The following is a 21,497-nucleotide window of genomic DNA, read 5'->3' as shown; positions in this document are numbered from 1 at the left end:
GTCCATGCCCCTCATAATCTTGTACACTTCGATCAGGTCGCCCCTCAGTCTCCTCTGCTCCAATGAAAACAACCCAAGTCTATCCAACCTCTCTTCATAACTTAAATGTTTCATCCCAGGCAACATCCTGGTTAATCTCCTCTGCACCCCCTCCAGTGCAATCACATCCTTCCTATAATGTGACGACCAGAACTGCACACAGTACTCCAGCTGTGGCCTCACCAAGGTTCTATACAACTCCAACATGACCTCCTACTTTTGTAATCTATGCCTTGGTTGATAAAGACAAGTGTCCCATCTGCCTTTTTCACCACCCCACTAACATTCCCCTCCGCCTTCAGAGATCTATGGACACACACGCCAAGGTCCCTTTGTTCCTCAGAACTTCCTAATGTCATGCCGTTCATTGAATACTTCCTTGTCAAATTACTCCTTCCACACTTTTCAGGGTTAAATTCCATCTGCCGCTTATATGCCCATTTGACCATCCCGTCTATATCTTCCTGTAACTCTTTCGAGTACAAACATGTTTCCATCTGTTCCTATTCAGATGAAGTTACATTGTTTCATAGTTTGCCATTGTGAGATTGGAACTCTTGATCTTGGGGTTACAAGCCCAGTACCATAACCACTTGGCTATTTAGGCCAAGCCTATATCTTCCTGTAGCCCAAGACACTCAACCTCACTGTTAACCACCCGGCCAATCTTTGTGTCAACCACAAACTTACTAATCCTACCCCCCACATAGTCATCTATGTCGTTTATATAAATGAAGAATAATAGGGGACCCAGCACAGATCCCTGTGGTAAGCTACTGGACACTGGCTTCCAGTCACTAAAGTAGCCTTCTGTCATCACCCTCTTTCTCCTATGGCTAAGCCAATTTTAATCCAGCTTATCAAATTACCCTGTATCTCGTGTGCATTTGCCTTCTTTATAAATCTCATGTGGGACCTTGTCAAAGGCTTTGCTGAAATCCACATAAACTACATCAACTGCACTACCCTCATCTACACACCTAGTCACCTCCTCAAAAACATTCAGTCAAATTTGTTAGGCATGACCTCCCTCTGACAAAGCCATGCTGTCTATCCCTGATCAAACCTTGCCTCTCCAAGTGGAGATAGATTCTCTCCTTCAGAACTTTCTCCAATAGTTTCCCTACCACCAACGTGAGACATACTGGTATGTAGTTCCCTGGCTAATCTCTACATCCTTTCTTAAATAGCGGAACCACATTAGCTGTTCTCCAGTCCTCTGGCACCTCCCTCTGTGACCAGAGAGGAATTAAAAATTTGGGTCAGAGCCCCTGTAATCTCCTCCCTTGCCTCCCTCAGCAGTCTGGGATACAAATCATCTGGACCTGGAGGTTTGTCCACTTTTAAGCCTGCCAACATCTCCGACACCTTGTCACTCCCTATATCAATTTGCTCAAGAACCTTGCAGTCCCTCTCCCCGAGTTCCATACCTTCATCCTCATTCTCTTGGGTGAAGACGGATGTGAAGTATTCATTCAACACTCTACCGATGTCCTCTGGCTCCACCCCATAGATTACCCCCTTGGTCCTAATGGGCCCTACTCTTTCCCTGGTTATCCTGTTCCCATTGATATACTTATAGAATGTCTTGGAATTTTCCCTACTTTTACCAGCCAGAGCTTTCTCATATCCCCTCTTTGCTTTCTTAAGCTCCACCCTGCACTTTTTGTACTCCACTAATGCCTCCGCTGATTTGTTCCCCTTGTACCTGCTAAAAGCCCCTCTTTTATCTTTCTCATCGTATCCTGAATATCTCTGGTCATCCATGGTTTTCTGGGCTTGTTACTCCTTCCTATGATCCTAGAGAACATGTTGAGCCTGTACCCTCCCCATTTCCTTTTTGAACATCCCCCCCCTCCTGACCCCCACTGCTTCTCTGTAGATTTCCCCACAAGTAGCTGTTCCCAGTCTACCTTGGCCAGATCCTGCCTTATTTTACTAAAATCTGCTTTCCCCCAATCCAAAACATCTTTTTGCAACTTGTCTATTTCTTTGCCCACAACAAGCTTAACAAGCTTTTATCAAAGAGCAATGGTTGGATTCTCTCTTGTTGGAGATGGTCATTGCCTGACACTTGTGTGGCGTGAATGTTACTTGCCACTTGTCAGCCCAAGCCTGGATATTGTCCAGGTCTTGCTGCATTTGGACATGGACTGCTTTAGTGTCTCAGGAGTCGCCAATGTTGAACGTTGTGCAAACATCCTCACTTCTGACCTAACGATGGAAGGAAGGTGATTGATGAAGCAGCTGAAGATGGTTGGGCTGATGACGCTACCCTGAGGAACTCCTGAGGTGATGTCCTGGAGCTGAGATGACTGACCTCCAAGAACCACAACCATTTTCCTTTGTGCTAGGTATGACTCGAACCGGTGGAGAATTTTCACCCTGATTCCCACTGACTCCAGTTTTGCTAGGGCTCCTTGATGCCACGGTGTCAAATGCGGCCTTGATGACAAGGGCAGTCACTCTGTCACCTCACCTCGGGAGTTCAGTTCTTTTGTCCAAGTTTGAACCAAGACTATGAAGTCAGGAGCTAAGTGGCTCTAGCAGAACCAAAACTGGGTGTTAGTGAGCAGGTTATTGCTAACCAAGTGCCGCTTGATAGCACTGTTGCTGACTCCTTCCATTACTTTACTGATGATGGAGGGTAGACTGGGGTGGTAATTGGCTGGGTTAGATTTGTCCTGCTTTTTATGTACAGGACATGCCTGGGCAATTTTCCATATAGCTGGGTAGAAGCCAGTGTCGTAGTTGTACTGGAACAGCTTCACGAGGGGCACAAGTCTTCAGTACTATTGCCGGAATATTGTCAGTGCCCATAGCCTTTGCAGTATCCAGTGCCTTCACCCATTTCTTGATAACATGTGGAGTGAAGCTAATTGGCTGAAGACTGTCATCTGTGATGCTGGGGAGCTCCAGAGGAGGCTAAGATGGATTAACCACTCGGCACTTCTGGCTGAAGATTGTAGCAAATGCTTCAGCCTTATCTTTTGCACTGATGTGCTGGGCTCCTCCATCATTGAGGATATTTGTGGAACCTCCTCCTCCAGTGAACTGTTTAATTGGCCACCACCATCCACAACTGGATGTAGCAGGACTACAGAGCTTAGATCTGATCTGTTGGTTGTGGGATCGCTTGGCTCTATCACCTGCTGCTTATGTTGTTTGGCACACAAGTAGTCCTGTGTTATAGCTTCAGGTTGACACCTCATTTTTTAGGTATGACCTCCTACACTCTTTGAACCAGAGTTGATTCCCTGGCTTGAAGGTAATGGCAGAGTGGGGGATATGCTGGGCCTAGAGGATACAGATTTTGTTTGAGTACAATTCTGCTGCTGCTGGTGGCCCACAGCGCCTCATGGATGTCCAGTCTTGAGTTGTTGGGTCTGTTTGAAATCTATCCCATTTAGTATGGTGGTAGTGCCACACAACGCGATGGAGGGTATCCTTAATGTGAAGGCAGGACTTCGTCTCCACAATGACTCCTACCAATACTGTCATGGACAGATGTATCTGTGGCAAACAGGTTGGTGAGGATGAGGTCAAGTATGTTTTTTTCCCCTCTTGTTGTTTCCCTCACCATCTGCCACAGGCTCCCTCAAGCAGCTATGTCATTTAGGACTCGGCCAGTAGTGGTGCTACCAAGCCACTCTTGGTGATGGACATTGAAGTCCCCCACCCAGATTACATTCTGTGCCCTTGCCACCCTCAGTGCTTCCTCCAAGTGGTGTTCAACATGGCGGAGCACTGATTCATCAGCTGAGGGAGGGCGGCACGTTGTAATAAGCAGGAGGTTTCCTTGCCCAGGTTTGACCTGATGCCATGAGACGTCATGGGGTCAGGAGTTGATGTTGAGGACTCAGGGCAACTCCCTCCTGGCTGTATACCACTGTGCCACCACCGCCAGCTCTGCTGGGCCTGTCCTGCCAGTGGAACAGGACATTCCCAGTGATGATGATGGTGGTGTCTGGGATATTGTCTGTAAGGTATGATTCTCTGAGGATGACTGTCAGGCTGTTGCTTGACTAGTCTGTGAGACAACTCTCTTAATCTTGGCGCTAGCCCCCAGAAGTTAGTAAGGAGCACTTTGCAGGGTCGACAGGGCTGAAACTGCCATTGTCGTTTATGGTGCTGGGTGGTCCATCAAGTTTCATTCATTTTTTGTGGCTTTGTAGTGGTTTGTTACAACTGAGTGGCTTGGTAGACCATTTCAGATGGCATTTTAAGAGTCAACCCACATTGCTGTAGGTCTGGAGTCACTTGTAGGACTACAGATTTCCCTAAAGGGCATTAGTGAACCAGATGGGCTTTTGCAACAATCGGCAATGGTTTCATGGTCATCATTTGACTTTTAATTCCAGATTTTTATTGAGTTCAAATTCCATCATCTGCCGTGGTGGGATTTGAACCCAGGTTCCCGAAGCATTACCCTGGGTTTCTGGATTACTAATCCAGCAACAATACCACTATGCCATCGTCTCCCCTTAGGAACAAAAAAGGGGCAGTCACACTACTGGAAGTGTACTATAGACCCCCCAGTCATGGAGATGGAAGACCAAAAACTATAGGTATATAATAGTGAGGATTTTAACTACCCCAATATTAACCAGGATTGTTTTAGTGTGAAAGGAATGGAGGGAATATAATTCTTAGGACGATTCAGGAGAACTCTTTTAGCTGGTATGTAGCAAGTAGAACAAGAGAGGGCACAATTCTGGATTAGTTTTAACATTAGTTTTAAATTGGCCAGCTGGTCAGGTGAAAGGAGTGGCAGTGGGGAGCATTTTGGTGGCAGTGGTCATAAAGTTACTTTTAACATAATTATGGAAAAGGACAAAAATAGAACAAGAATTAAAGTTGTATGTTGGGGTAAAGCCAATTTTACTAAGCTGAGAAGTGATTTAGCAAAATTGTACTGGAAACAGCTACTTGAAGGTAAATCAGTGTCAGACTAGTGGGAGGTGTTCAAAGGGGAAATCCAAGCTTACACATGTTCCCACAAAGAAGAAGGGTAGTACAGCCAAATAGAGTCCCTTGGATGTCAAGCTTACAGGGTAAGATAAGGCATAAAAGGAAAGCTCATGTTAGGCACTGAGAACTCAATACTACAGAAAGCCAAGAGGAGTATAGAAACTGCGAGGGGTGAAATCAAAAAGGAAATAGGGAAAGCAAAAGAGATGGCATGAAAGAATATTGGCAAGCAAAATCAAGATAAACTCAGATGTTTTATCAATTCATTAAGACTAAGAGGATAACTAAGGAAAAAGTAGGATCCATAAAAGAACAGAAAGGTAACCTTGTGTCTGAAGGCAGAGGATGTGGGTGTGGTTCTTAATGAATATTTTGTGACTGCCTTCACAAAAGGGAGGAACAATGCAGACATTGTAGTTAGGAGTGTGAAGGATTAGGTGTGATAAACATAGGAAGAGAGGAAGTATTAAGGGAATTTGCATCCTTGAAAGCAGATAAATCACCAGGGTCGGATAGTGTACCCCAGACTGTTAAAAGAAGCCAGGGAGAAAACAGCAGAACGTCTGGCCATCATTTTCCAATCCTCACTGGATACAGATGTGGTACCAGAAGACTGGAGGTCTGCTAACGTTGTACCTTTGTTTAAAATAGGAGCAAGGAATGGACTGAATAGCTACAGGCTGGCCAGTCAGCCTAACCTCAGTGGCGGGAAAATTATTGGAATCAATTCTGATACAGGATAAAATGTCACTTAGAAAGGCACGGATTAATCAAGGATAGTCAACATGGATTTGTTAAGGGAAGGTCGTGTCTGATTAACTTGATTGAATTTTTGAGGAAGTAACAAGGAGGATTGATGGAAGTAATGTAGTTGGTGTGGTCTACATAGATTTTGGCATGGCTTTTGACAAGGTCCCACATGGCAGACTTAAAAAAATTAAAAGCCCATGGAATCCAGAGGAACGTAGCAAGTTGGATACAAAATTCACTCAGTGGCAGGAAAAGGATAATTGTTGATGGGTGTTTTTGTGACTAGGTTTCCAGTGGGGTTCCACAGGGCTCAGTACTGGGTATCCTGCTTTTTGTGGTATATATTAATGACTTGAATGTAAATGTCCAAAGGGAGAATGATCTAGAAGTTTGCAGACGACAAATTGGGTGCATGGTTGATAGTGAGGAGAATAGCCGTAGACTGTAGGAAGATATCAATGGACTGGTCAGGTGGGCAGAAAAGTGGCAAATGAAATTCAACCCAGAGAAGAGTGAAGTGATGGGTTTGTGGTGGTCAAACAAGGCAAAGGAATAAATGGGAGGATACTGAGAGGTGTAGAGAAAGTAAGGGACCTTAGAGTGAATGTCCACAAATCCCTGAAGGTAGCAGGATAGGTATGTAAGGTGGTTAAGAAGGCATGTGGAATCTTTTCCTTTATTAGCCAAGGCATAGAATGTAAGTGCAGGGAACTAAATAAAACATTAGTTATGGCACAACTTAAGTACTGCATAAGCTTATTGAAAGGATGTAATTGCATTTGTGAGGGTATAGAGGAGATTTACATGGATGTTGCCAGGACTGGGAAAATTGTAGCTATGAGGAAAGATTGGATAGCTGGGGTTGTTCTCCTTGGAACAGAGGAGGCTGATGAGAGATTTGATTGAGGGGCCTGGATAGAGTGGATGGGAAGGGCCTATTTACTTTAGCAGAGCGGTCAGTGACTGGGGGCACAGATTTAAAGTGATTGGTAGAAGGATTGGAGGGGAGATGAGGAAAATGTTTTCCACCCAGAGGGTGGCTGGGGTCTGGAACTCACTCACTGAAGGGTAGTAGAGGCAGAAAACTTCACCTTGCTTAAAAGGTACCAGGATGTGCACCTGAAGTGCCATAATATGTAGGGCTGCGAACCAAATAATGGAAAGAGGGGTTAGGCTGGGTGGGTTATTTATTCGGCCAGCGCAGGCACGATGGGCCAACTGGCCTTTTTCTGTGTCGTAAACCTTATATGATTATCTGGAGAAAATAAGCCTTTAAAGTGCTTCCCGTTCAAACATAGTTTTTACAAGAATCTATAGTTTTCTCTTTTTTTCTTTCTGTAACTCATTAGGTAAGGGGGCTGTTGACTATAATTGATCCAAAAATAATCCTCCCTCTGCGTTAAGATTGCCTAATAGTACTTTCCTGCTGACCCAGTTCTAGAGTACACCTGGCAGGGAAGCAAGTACCTTTGCAAGCTGCACTTGTCCCCCTTATGCTGGGTTTTACCCCAGTGCTTTATAATCGTGGTTTATTCAGTTTTAACAACAATAACTTGCATTTATATGGCATTTTTAACATGTGAAACATCTTGGGACATTTTCCTAATAACATTATCACATAAAAGTGACACAGAGCCACAGAAAGAAATATTAGGACAGGTGACCAAAACTTCAGTCAAAGCCTGAGGTCACTTCTCACACTGATGGCTCCGAGAATTCAAAGCTCGCAAGATTTAAGTTACTCAGCAAGTTGTTGCGATCAGGAATGCACAAGTGAAAGGAAGCAGGTTCAACTGTAACTTTCAAAATGAAATTTTATAATTACTTGGAGGAAAAAATTCAAAGCTGTGGGTAAAGAGCAAGGGGTGGGACTAAGCGGACAGCTCTTTGAAGAGCCAGCACTGGCACAATGGATCGATTAGCTTCCCTCTGTGCTATATCATTCCATGATCATGAAAACACATGAAGACTGAAGACAGACAGACAAGCACTTATTTCAACAATCAGGAGAAAGTCAGAACAGAAGGCACATAACTTATTCAAACTATCCAGCAGTGAACAGTAATTCTAGAAACGTACCATGGTTGTAAATTTCATTTTACAATACGGTGCAACACTGACCATCAGAGAACAGGAAGAACTATATGGAAGAACCTTCGTCTGCACAAAGTTCCCTAATAGTCCTAACTATGATAAACACCCAGTGACAGTTTCACTTTTACTTTCCTTTCACAAACAGTATAAAAACAAAATTAAGCCACTTAACTGAATAATGGCTTAAGATTTTCAAGAGTAAACAATCCCTAAATGTCATACTTAAAAGCAGAGGTTACCTAGCTTCAACAGCTTTAAACAGAAAATATATATAAAGGCCTCCCCACAATGGGTAAGTGAGGTGATTCCATGAGTATCTGAGTCTTACAGGAATTTCCCAGGTTCTCACCCTAATTAATGTTAGATTAGCTGATCTCAATCAACAACTACTACTGAATCTTTAACATAGTAAGATGTCCCAAGGCATTTCATAGGAATATAATTGAGTATAATTCAACACAAAGCTACATCAGGAAATATTAGGGCAGATGACTGAAAGCTTTGTCAAAGACACCGGTTTAAGGAGTGTCTTAAAGGTGGAAAGGGGGATGGATAGAGAGGTGAACAGGAGTTAAGGTACTACAATTGGACTCGGTCGGTGCTCAGCATAAAGAGGGAAAAAAAATCAACCAGAATTTCCAAAAGGCCTTTGCAGATTTCATAAGAACATAAGAAATAGAAGCAGGAGTAGACCATATGGCTTGTTGAGTCTTTTCCGCTATTCAATATGATCATGGCTGATCTTTGGCCTCAACTCCACTTTTCTGCCTGCTCCCTATATTCCCTAAGAAACCAAAAACATTTCCATGGTGAGTGGTGGAAATTCATCTGCATCAGAAGGTTGTGGGTTCAAGTTCCACCCCAGAGACTGAGGACATAATCTAGGATGACACTTCATTGCAGTACTGAGGGAGTGTGCTGCACTGCCAAAGATGCAAGTTTTCTGATAAAACTTTAAATCGAGGTGCCATCTACCAACTCAGATGGATGTAAAAGATCCCAAGGCCCAATGTGAAAAAGATCATGGGAGTTCTCCCTGGTATCCTGGCCAATATTTACCCATTAACCAAAATCGCTAAAACAGGTTATTCAGTTATTATCACATTGCTGTTTGTGGAACCTTGCTGTGTGCAAATTGGTTGCCACATTCTTACAATTTAATAGTGAATATACTTCAGAAGTACTTTATTGGTTGTAATGTGCTGGGAGACATTTTGAGGTTGTAAAAGGCCCTATATAAATGTAGATTTTCCCCTTCAACCAGGCCAAAACACCCCAAAAATCAGCTGAAGTGCAGGAGAAAAGTAGTGCAAATCCTTCGTGCCTATTTCACACTGAGTAGGGCTATACCTAAATTTCCCTGATGTCTTCACTTGAAGAGGGCATAATATTGTAAATTATGTGTGAACTGATGGCAGCTGGCTCTGAACTCAGTTCCTCTATGAATACTGGATGCAAACCAGGGGCAGAATGCCCATAAACCCCTGGCACTCCTAATTCTCCAGCTGCCAGTTAGCAGCTTTACAACCTCAGCACCTGAACACAACATCATGAACTGCCCAGCAGCATCCAGGCAAGGGTTATGTGGTGACATTTATATTTTGCGTACGTGATGTGGCATTTATATTTTGAACAAGATTTTTTTTAAAAAACATTTAAACAGAAAATACATTCTTTGTAATTTTCCTCTTAATATTTCAGAATTATCTAATTCTAACCCCTCCACCAAAAGTCTGTTGGTTCTGGAATAACTGAAGCTTTCATGACAGTGACTTTTGTTAAGCAAGGGTTTCAAATGATATAGAACAAAGATTGGCATATGGAGTTCAGGTACAGATCAGCCATGATTGAACTGAATGGAAGAGCAGGCCTGAGGGGCTGAATGGCCTATTCCTGTTCCTAAAGTTACTGTGATCTGATATACACTGCCTGAAAAGGGTGGTGGCAGCAGATACAGCAGTAACTTTCAAAAGGGAATTAGATATATATTTAGCTATAGGGAAAGAGAAAGCGGAATGGAACTCATTGGATAACTTTTTCAAAGAACCAACAATAGCTGAGTGTCCCCTTGCTGTGCTGTATGATTCTCTGATTTTTAAATCAGTATCAAGAGAAACAATTTGGTTAAAAAATTAAGTCCATCATACTTCACCATAAAATAATGAAAATGGAAAAACAAAACTAGTCAGTCACCATTACCTCCACATGTATAGGACTGGTGTTACACAATTTAGTATCAAAATATAATCTTAAAGGAACAGGTCCCAGATATCAGTTGGAACAAATGAAAGCATCTTTTTCAGGTTAACTTTAGAAACTTTGTTAATAGAAGTTTTTCGAAATCATCATCTCTACAAAACAATCGCTGTCCTTTAAAATGCATTTCAACCAAGTCAGCAGACTTATTGAAGTTAAGCTACACCAGGAGAATCCAGATGGAGGTTAAACCGAAAGCGGCCGCCCAACAGAAGTACAACTAAGGTGGAAACTGTAAGTATGTTGACCATTGGATATTTACACACAGGAAAATGAGGTCTCAAACTAAAACTATCAATCAAATAATAAAATGTCACTAAGTTGTACAAAGAAAAATTTGTTCTGAGAGCTTAACAGTATTTTTCTTCAGTTCAGTATTCTACTTGACCATTTCTCTTTGGGATGTTGTTGATACATTAAGCAATTTTGGGGGAAACACTCATTACACAGAGGAATTGTTCCACAATCCCACCCACATCAAGCACCAGCCAGCAAAGGTGGCAAACAAATATTGCAGATGTGCAATAAGCATTTATTTTCTAGTGGTAATTTTCAGGCTTATTTGTTATGGTGAAAATTTTGGTATTGTAGCTTTGAACCCAGGTGGCAGAGTGGGACTTCATTGGGTCACTGACTGTCAGTGTGCACTCTGCTGCCCAATAAGCTTGTAATAACAACAGCAGCCTGCATTTATCTAGCTCCTTTAATGTGGAAAAACATCCAAAAGCACTTTGCAGAGATGTAATCAAAGAAAAATGGGCATTGAGCCAGCAGCTATTAAGTGGGGTGACTAAAAGCTTAGCTAAGGAATTGGGTTTAAGCAAGGTTCTAAAAGAAAAGAGGGGGTTGGAGAGCCTGAGGGGATCAAGGAGGAAATTCTAAAGAATGGGATGTGGGTACAAGGCACAGGCACCAACAATGTGGTTTTCATCAGGTAATACAATAAGTAGGAGCAGGAGTAGACCATATGGCCTGTCAAGCCTGCCCCACCATTCAATATGATCATGGCTGATCTTGGACTTCAACTCCACTTTCCTGTCCATTCCCCAAATTCCCTGAGACACCAAAAATCTTCCTTTCTTAGTCTTAAATATATTCAATGATGGAGCATCCACAGCCTTCTAGGGAAGAGAATTCCAAAGAGTTACAACCCTTTGAGTGAGTTAATTTTTCCTCATCTCAGTTCTAAATGATTGGCCCCTTATCCTAAGATTGTGATCCTGGGTTTTAGATTCCCCCACCAGTGGAAACAATCTGTGTCTATCCTATTGAGTCCCTTCAGAATCTTGATAAGATAATGACCTCTTTAATAAATCTCTTTCCTTATGATATACTTGTATATAAAGAAAGAACTTGCACCTTTTATAGTCTTATCCAAAAGTCAGCACCTTTCTCAGTACTGCATTAGAGTATCAGATTATCAAATCCCTGGAGTGGGACTTGAACACAATTTTCTAACTCAGAGGTAACAGTGCTACCAGTGAAACAAAAACAGAAACTGCTGGAAAAACTCAGCAGGTCGAGCAGCATCTGTGAAGAGAGAAACAGAGTTAACATTTCGAGTCCGTATGACCCTGCTTCCTCTGAAGCTACACTTCTAAAATTTAAAATCTAAAGTTCCACATTGACATAGACCTACCCCAACCACAAGATCTGACAAAGAGTCTCCACGTAAAACATGAACGTTCTTCTCTTTTTCAGATGCTGATAGATCTGCATATTTCTGGCACCTTCTGTTTATTTCAACAGTAACGGTTTTTCTTTTTAAGGCTACAAGCAAATGTTCAGAGGCACTAAACCAGAAATAGATCAACTATTTTATCAATTCAAACGCTCACCACAGTGTATGCTGAATGGTCATTTTTAAACGTTTTGTTTCCTCAAACAGTTGAAGAAGCATTAAAATTCAAGAGGACATCCTTGAGACGATATCTGGTCTATTCTCACATCAGTGTTTCCCATATTGTTTAGATATACAGACATGATTAATGCATGTGTACTGGTCATATGACCTCCCAAAGGCTGTAGCTTCCATCATCCAGGATGCATATATTTGGGTCTCTGAAGCTGAAGTTGAGATACTGTTGCTCACTAATTATGGCCAAAGCTATGGAAAAAACACACAAGAGCCATATAAAGAAATGCAATCAGATTCACAGCACAGAAACAGGCCATTTTGCACAACTGGTCTATGTTAGTGATTATACTCCACATGAAGCTCCTCCCACTCTTGTTGCCTCTTCCCATCCTGCCCCCATTTCCCTCCAAACTCATGCATCATGCAGCCTCCCCTTAAATGCATCAATGTTTCAAATGCTCCATGTGGTCGCACTGTTTTTTCACCAGTTTTTTTTTAAAAGTCCTCCAATGGAAGGTCATTGACTTGAAATGTTGACTCCATTGATGCTGCCAGACCTGGTTGGTAAGTTCAGCATTTTGTTTTTACCTCCTAAAATCTTTAATAAATCTGTTAGTGGAAATTTTGTATTTTTTGTAACCTTTGTTCTGACCTCGTCCATAAATGGAATAGTTTCTCTATATCAACCCTATCAAATCAGAGTGAGTCAATGATGATTTTGCATTCAGCAAATGAGACTTGGGCACAGATTTTTCTTAGAATCGGGCCAAGTTGGGAGGCCTTTTAAAAATGGCGGGAGGGAGCCAATTCCAGGATTCTTATCCTGATGCAGGAGAAGGGTGCAGGTAACCAGCCTGAACACAGCACCCACCCTTGCAGGAATGGGCATTTCAACCCTCCCCCTCCTCTCCCCTTCAATTTTGATGGATTCGGGCCCTTCTGTTAGGAGACATGATTCACGGCACCGCAGAGGAGTTGTGAACCACTGGGGAACCCTAGTCCCCAGGCAAGAACCAAAAAGAAGCAACATTTCTTCAACATTCCCTTCTTACCTTCTCATAAAGCTGTCAATCAGTCATTCATAATATTAATGACAAAAAGTTATTTTATCCACTTCACACCTCTTAATCTTGTGTAAATAAACACACAGGCTTTTAAAAAAAACTCTTCAAAGAAAGATCTGGTTATTACAAAGTAATAAACATGTCATTCAAACAAAGCTATCACTTCCCTCTATAGCTGTGTAAATATTACATTAAGTGGATTAATAATTTTGGAGCTTAGTCAAGCATTCAGAATGGGCCATTTGGAAGGGGGTTCTGCTTCTATGGATACAATTGCCAGATGGCCTCATTCTGAATGCTTAACTGAGCTCTAAGAATCACTAATCCACTTTGTTTATCAGGCAATGTTTACAGAGTTGCAAGTGAGAATGATAGCTTTGTTTGACTGGCATAATTTTATTAAGTAAATAGTTTATAAGTTATTCTTTCTTTGAGGTGGTTTTTCAATGCCTGTTTGTCTTTAATTATACAAGGTCATTAGAGGTGTAAAATGGATAATAGCTTTCTGTCACTGATACAATGAATGGCTGTGATCCGATACTTTTTTGTGGCTGTAAGCTGAGCAGAACTTCCTTGCATATTGTCAGTTTCATGAGCATCTAAAATATTTGATAGGCTTGCTAATGGCTCAGTCATTTTCTAAATAGTGGATACTGAGAGATTGGATACGGAGAAAGCATGGGAGGTGGAAGATATGGGTGGGCATGGAGCGCATGGGGGCATTGGAGATATGAGGGGTCATGGTGTGGGTAGGGGCTGTGCATATGGAGAAAGCATGAGAGATGGATGTATGGGTGGGCATGGAATGCATGGGGGCATTGGAGATATGAGGGGACATGGCGTGGGTAGGGGCTGAGGGTTTAAGGACCTCACATTACATGATTACAACTAGGCCATTGTCCCAGTAAATAGAGGTTGACCTTCTAGCCTGCTGGCATCACTATCTGCCATCCCGGGCCCGTCTCCAGAGCTGGCGGGCCCAACTCCATCCCGCCCCCACCTCCTGGGAACAAAAATATAGCAGGCGGGGGCCTCCTGAACGGAAACGGGTTTATGGAGTTGGGAATTTTCCCAACTCTCGCTTCCTGTCTTCTTCACAAAAATCCAGCATTAATGTGGTAAAGGATATCGGTGGACAAGTTAAAGTATGGAGGTAAGCATGTAAGAAAATCAAGGAGAAGACGAAGATGATGGAGAGGTTGAGGCTATGGCTGACAAAAGCAAGGATGTCTCAGCATTTTCCAGGCTCAAGCAAAGGCATAAGAGGAAATAAAAAGTCTTGACAATGAGTGGGATTAGGATTTGAAGTTCAGCTCTTTGTCAAAACAAAACTGTCAGAAAATTATTTTTCACACATAGATTGATCAACATACTGAACAGGTCTCCTGGAACCTGTCAAGAAACAACTGAAGCTATTTATTTTTGAGGAAAGATTAAGATCTTTCTAGATGGATGAATCCAGGTGGGACAAATGGTTTCTCTCATTCTTATTTTCTGATCTTGTAACTGTGACACCAAAGCTTCACCCAGTAGTGGATGGAGTCACTGTTAACGGGTGGTGTTTATGACATTGATCAATTACAGTAATAGGTTTGATGTTAGGTAGTTCTTTTCCCAGAGAATAGCAAACCTTTTTTTATTCCTTCAGGGGATGTGGGTGTTACTGGCTAAGCCAGCATTTATTGCCCATCCCTAACTGACTAATGGAAAAAGTTACCTGCTGAATTCTGATTCATCTCATGCCTTCAAGCGGGAGTTTGATCCATTCCTGTTTATGGTGAAAATCTCAACATACGAGAGGCAGATACCAACAAATACAAATCATGGTTGGGCAGATACCAACAAATATAAATCATGGTCAATGTGCTTTCCTGGACAGTTTCAATCACTAAAGGGATGTTGGAAAGCAATGTTCCAGATTTTTCCACCATAATTGATCTTGCTTTGTGTTCTGGTTTTTCAGCTCTCCTAGGAGACTGTATGGCACCTGGTGAGTGTCTTGACTGATGTATAAGGGTATCACAACAACATGGCCCAGCTGGCCTCCTGAGTGATGTTTTTGTATGTTTGTTTGTATGCATGTGAAGCAATCTATTTCACAACACAAGAGATGGTGGAGGATTCTCATCAGCATACATATATATGGAAGCTAAACCCCATGCCTCACAGGGACTATGTGGGAGGGGTTCAGGAATGGGAGAGATAATGGCAATGGGTAGGTTATGTGAATTGGAGGGGTTGTGAGGTGGAGCATTGGGAATGGAAGGGATTTTGTAATTGGGAGGGGTTTAGGAATGGGAGGGGCTATTGGAATGATGGGTTTAAGGGATGGAAATAGTTAAAGCAATGGGAGGAGTTTAAAAAGGGGAGATTTGAATAGTTAAGAGGGTCTCAGCTGAGATTTGTTTCAATGCGAACCATTAAAATTAATGATTTTTTTTTGCTTCAAGTGTGTTCAACAATGATACAAACTGCATATGCTTTAGGATAGACAAGCGAGGGGGAGGAAACTGACAGATACATAAATAACAATTACATTTTAAACCACTGGAAAAAAATGAGGCAAGACTGACTTCGAAGCCATTCGTGAGAACTTAATAAGTAACGCCTACCTTTTGATTTATTACAGATAACTCTTGTCATGACGGGTTTAACAAGGTACGGATGCCATCAGATGGGCCCTAAAGCCCAAGCCTCTCCCGGGCCAGGTTAGACAGAGCCCGCCCGCCCGTCGCCATTTTGCCTTCCTCCCTCCGCCTCTCCGCTCACAAAATGGCGGCAGTGACGCGGGTATCCGAGGGAAGGATGGCAGTTGGCGCCCTTCCAGAAAGTTCGCATCAGAGCGGGAAGAGCGAGTAAATGTGTAGGGAAAGGCAGAATTTTTGGTGTGAGCGTCAGCAATGTTTTATTTCTTTATTAAATAGGACTCCCCATCATGTCTTTGCAGGCAGCATCAGCTCGTATTAATCAATCTCATCGCAAATATTAATCCCGTGTTTTGATGTGTTCTCCCTGTTCAGTGTCTGGTACTGAATATACTCATCTGGGGGAAGAATTGTTGTGAAGGGATGACCAACCTCCCAATGAATTAATTATTTTTCTTTTCCCACCTATTTCTATTAGTTTTAAATTTATTTCCATCCATTGTTTTATCTCCAGCTTTTAGCCTATTTCAATCCTCCCCCCCCAGTGCTATCTGTACCTTGCTCGTCCTGCTTTCTAGCCTTAATGTCACCTATTAGCACATTCCTTAGATAATATCACCACCTTCAACACCTCTTTGTCCTTTTGTCTATAACATCTTTTGGCAATCTCCACCTATCACTGGCCCTCTATCTGGCGCAACCTGTCCCACCCACCCTTAAACCAGCTTATATTTCACCTCTTTTCTATTTTTCTTTAGTTCTGATGAGTCATACGGGCTCAATGTTAACGTTATTCCTCTCAGCAGATGCTGTCAGACCTGCTGAGTTTTTCCAGCTATTTTTGTTTTTGTTTCGGATTTCTAGTATCCACAGTATTTGCTTTTATCTCCCAATGAATTAGCTCACTTGCTACAAAGGAAGACTTGCATTTCTGTAGCACCTTTCACGACGACTCAAAGCGCTTTGCAGCCCAATTAAATACTTTTAAAATTGTTTAATGGGATGTGAGCGTCATTGGCAAAACCGGCATTTATTGCCCCATCCCTAATTACCTTTAACTGAAGTCAATGACCTGATAGTTTATTTTTATCATGTTAATTGAGGGATAAATATTGGCCAGACCACTGGGGACAACTCCCCTGCTGTTTGTTGAAATATGCCCAAGCAGGCAGATGGGGCTTCAATTTAATGTCTCATCCGAAAGACAGCACCTCAGAAGTGTCAGTCTAGATTTTTGTGCTCAAGTTTTGGAATGGGATTGAAACCCAAAACCTTGTAACTGAGAGGCAAGATTGCTACCAACTGAGCTGTTACGTATCGCACTTAGAAAAGATTAACAGATCCGGCAGTCATTATTGAACTAACTTTATTTACACCCCCCAACAGAGAAGGTAATATAACAAAATGCTCAGATCTTGCAATAGACTACACTCCCTCCTGGTTTTAAAAAATACATTAAAATGATACATGTACTTAAATTCCCAGAATACAATATGACTAAACCAACATCATCAATACCTGGTCACGATATGCATTGGGATTCTTACAGTTCCACACGCTATAAGATTGGTCTTCTCGGCAACCTTGTAAATAGGGCCTGAGCCATTTGCTCGTCATGCAAGCTTGATGCTGAAATAGGGGCATCAAAGGCATCCTGCAGGATAATAGCTATGCTGATCTGATCATTTCATGCTGTTTATCACGCAAACTCATGAATGGGCTAAGACCGTCACTTTCAGCCCTGAAAAGTGCTGTCTACCTCAGATTACTCTGGAAGTGCAAGGTATCTCAAAAATTTGAGCAACAGGTGAAGCCAGCTGTTTCACATTGCTACTATGCAGTAGCAACAGGAGTGGTATTCACCCCTAATAGGATGCTGCCGTCAAGCCAAAAAAATGTTCTGCCTATCACACAAATGAGTCATGTGGTATATGTATTTCAGTGCCAATGTGATGCTAGGTATTTAGGCCATACGTCCGAAAGACTGTTGGTCATATCAAACAGCATGTCCCAGCCACTGTTCGCAACAGGCAGGGTACAGACTGTACCCAACCAGCTGTGCTTGCAAAACTCAAAACACAATGTCCAATGTTAGATGGAGAAATCGCAGAAATTAACATGAACCGGTGTTTTCCATCACACCATTATTACCCATGATAAGCCCGTGTTGTGCTTAAGGTACTTAAGTTTTCACTTGCGGGTGCTACGTCTAGGTCCTCCCTCCTCCCTGGTAATATGTTGTTGACCAAGGAACTGGTCCTGTTAGGGACCGATTGTGGAGAGTACTGCATGCAACCACTATCAGCGACAGACGTTCTGGGGCGTATTGCAGTGCGCCCCCTGAACAGTCCAGGCATCGGAAGCACATCTCTCTACCACCACCGTTGTGGAGGCGTAGTTCCTGTTGCATAGCTGCTCTGCCTCTGTTCTTGGGTGGCGGGGAGGCGTCATGAGCCACCTTTTGAAGGAATAGCCCTTGTCACCCAGCAGCCATCCATCCAGTCGGGCTGGAGCATTGAAGAGCCTCGGCACCCGGGAGTGCCTGAGGATGTAAGCATCAAGGGAGCTGCCAGGTTAGCTTGCACGCAATTGCAGAATCTACATCTTGTGATCACACACTATCTGCAAGTCATGGAGTGGAATCCCTTCTTGTTGACAAAGGCACCCAGCTGACCCGCTGGCATCTTGATTGTCACATGTGTGCAATTGATTGGACCCTGGACGCGGGGGAACCCAGCAATCGCCGTGAAGCCTTTGGCTCGTTCTGCCTGGCTGGCCTCGTCCATACGGTAATTAACGAAAGTCAATGCACGGCTGAACAGAGCTTCTGTCACCAGTTTGACGCAACTGTGGACAGCTGATTGGGACGCTCCACACAGATTCCCCACTGATCCCTGGAAGAGCCGGAGGCATAGATGTTGAGGGCCACTGTGACCTTCAGCACCACTGGCATGGGGTGTCCACACACACAGTCGGAGTTGATCTTAAGGCCGATCCTCTGACAGATGGAGGTCACTGTCTCCCGTGAGAGACGGAGCCTCCATCAGCATTGCACCTCAGACATATTGAGGTAGCTGCATTGCTGCCTGCAAACCCTAGCAGCAGGATATTGGCGTCTTCTGCGGCCCCTTTCGCCTTAGACTTCCTGTTGACCCTGCGCCCCTTGTGCCTATGCCTCTCCACCCACAAGTCACTCCCCTGTAAGCTGAATAGGGACACCTAGCTTCCTCCTCCTTCTGGCCCTCCCTCCTCTGAGGTGCCTCCAGCAGAGACCACAATCCCCATTCCCAGCGTAAGGAAAGGCTCTCTGATACCTGGAAGGCCCCACACGGTGTGAATCCTCCAGGGGCCTGGAAAACAATAGCTGAGACATGAACTAAAGCCTCCAAAATATCTGAATGCAGCTCTGAAGTGAAATGAAGCTGTCCTGTTCACAGAAGCAACCAGCAGCGAGTGATATCCTGAACTCCTCACTAATTGCTTTGACAAGGCCACTGACCCCTTTTATCCCACCCGTGGATGCAGTTTTGCAAATTGTAGCTTGCCCGCCTGCCTGTTTTGCCTGTAGACGGCTTAAAAATTACTTGGGCTACGTAAAGTCAGAGTTAATTAGTGTCTCAGGGGCCTTAACTGGTCACTTAATTAATGACGGGCGCGCCTCCGTCTCCATCAAGCACCTGCCTTGCGAAATATCACGAGAGTGCGCGTTGACGCCGGCACGCTCAACCGACATCAACAAGCTTTATTTAACGCTCGAGTGGGTCAGCTGTGTGCCTGCCCGCCAAGCTAAAAATTCTGCCTTTAGAGATACAGGATCAGCAGAGTTAATGATGCTAGCAGGTGACATTAAGCTCTCAATAAAAAGGTATTGATTGGGGGTATTGATGAAAATTGTTTACCTGTTCCTTTGGTTAACTGGTCTGTTACAGTGGGTTTTATTTCTACTTTACCCAATGAAGGTGTTGATTTCTTGTTCGGGAACGACTTGGTCGGGGATAAGGTATTGCTGCCTCCACTGGTTTCAGGAAAGCCTGTTGAGACTGTTGAAACTGAAATTGTATAGCAACAGATGGGTCTCATGAAAGACACAACTACTTTTTGTAAGTCTGCTACTAAAATTAATGTTTTGATTAAAGATATGTCCACAGAGTCAGAAACTCAGCCTACTAATTTAAAAATGAGAATGGAACATCAGGCTGTAAAGGAAAAGGTAATGGCAGTTGGAGACAATGTAAAGCCATCTGAATTAAAAAACACAGAAAACATAAGATTAGACAAGACAGCCAGCAACTGTACTCAAAGCTAATAATGAAAATGAGGCAAAACATACTTTGAAAGAGAGTGGAAAAGCTGAGTCCAATGCTGACACTATAGAGCTGTGAGGAAGGATACATGTTCTTGAAAGTAAATTAAAATTTCTTGTTAGAATGGAACCAAACAGAGCTTGAACACAGTGGGGAGAAGAAAAGTAAAAAGAAATCAACAAGATTCATGAACAGAATAAAAAGGAATATCAACCTTTCGTAGTTGAACGTCAACATATCCTTAACAAAGCTCTTAAAATGACTAAAGAGGATTTTACTTGCAAAATGACCTGGTTGCACAAAAAGAGGCAGTACTAAACCTACGTGTCCTTGCAAAGAAAACCAAAGGGTTAAATCAGGGTGAGGAACTCAAAACGATCCTGAATTTAAACAGGATGAGGTGAATTCAATTGCTAAGAAGGACAGTTCAGATATTTGGTTGGTTGAAACTTTTTTCCAAGACTTGGACATCAACAACACACGCATATGGAAGAAAATAGTGATCAGGAGTTTACAAACTGTACAAAGTGGTTCAAGAGTCTGTTTCAAACAGTGGAATCCATTACGATCTTGGTAGAGACTGGTAACTTTAAAAAAGAAATTTGAATTCCCAGTTATTAACTGAAAAGACCATGCAGCAAGGTTTCACATTTTAAAGGGAAAAGATTTTACTGACAAAGTGAACAAGCACTTAACACAATATCTCATAAGCACGTATACTTTAAACCAGAATTCATAACAACTCTCCCCATTCTACTTTTAATTTCAACTAAGAACTCCTTTTTTAATGTCATAATTTCTTGAGGTTATTCAATTCTCCTGGCATCAAACCAAGGTATGTCACAGCTCCCAGGAATTCACTCTAATTCTCCTTTGTTTTCCAGTTATCTTCTGAGTTGAGGGTGTTCTTGGGGATTCCCCCACTATCATCAGAAAGGCAAATCCTCTTACCCTACTTAAATATCTCTCAAATTTGGATTTCCCTAGCCTGAACATGGGCCTCATTCGGATCCTTGCATAGTGACTCCAAATCAGTTGGAGTCTGGTTCATCTGCTCCTTGTCCTGGCTGCCAGCAGGTATTCTCTCTGCCTTGACCAAGCTGCTCCAGACATAGACTGACCCCCTAGACTGCCAAATACAGCAGAGACATGATAAACAAAAGAACCTTCCCGTCTCAAACCATCTCCACGATAACATGACATACATGAAATGTCTTCAGATAGAAATGCAAATCATCTATTCTTACCTTTAAACCTGTCCTTTGAGCTGAGAATTATAATGGATTCTTTAAAATCTTCCTTTGTGTGCCAAAAGTGTTCAAACCTTCTCTGATCCAGGAAATTATATGAATAATATAAGCCCTCACAGACAGACCAAGAGGAAGATAATGAGGCCACCATTGTTTAAGTTAATTTTTAACCCCGCATTTCATGGCTTTGTTAGCATAAAATGGGCCTCCCATTGATCTGTGATTACAGGCTTGCCTGTCTGCCAGTCCCTCAGACCAGGTGTTCT

The 21,497-nt window shown here is 42.8% G+C and overlaps 1 protein-coding gene across 6 annotated transcripts in view; it reads right to left on the bottom strand.

Annotated features, from left to right (window-relative positions):
* Window positions 1–15,784, bottom strand: part of klhl22 (kelch-like family member 22) — a 52,899-nt gene extending 37,115 nt beyond the window's left edge. For 5 of the 6 annotated variants that reach the window (XM_041202402.1, XM_041202400.1, XM_041202397.1 and 2 more), the window contains exons 1-2: window positions 15,645–15,784; window positions 11,949–12,217 (exon numbers count right to left, since the gene is read on the bottom strand). Coding sequence is in view for 1 of the 6 variants with exons in the window: in XM_041202401.1 (XP_041058335.1) it covers window positions 11,949–12,010 (62 nt within the window). In the remaining 5 variants the exon portion in view is untranslated. Of the gene's footprint in view, window positions 1–7,839; window positions 9,735–11,948; window positions 12,218–15,644 lie in introns of those variants that run through there. The other variant, XM_041202399.1, reaches the window with a different exon arrangement.
* Window positions 15,785–21,497: the final 5,713 nt, after the last annotated feature.

The sequence above is a fragment of the Carcharodon carcharias genome, chromosome 13 (genome assembly GCF_017639515.1).
Source record: "Carcharodon carcharias isolate sCarCar2 chromosome 13, sCarCar2.pri, whole genome shotgun sequence".
Lineage (NCBI taxonomy): Eukaryota > Metazoa > Chordata > Chondrichthyes > Lamniformes > Lamnidae > Carcharodon > Carcharodon carcharias.
The sequence above is the reverse complement of the archived record's forward strand: the minus strand, read 5'-3'. Positions and strand labels throughout refer to the sequence as shown.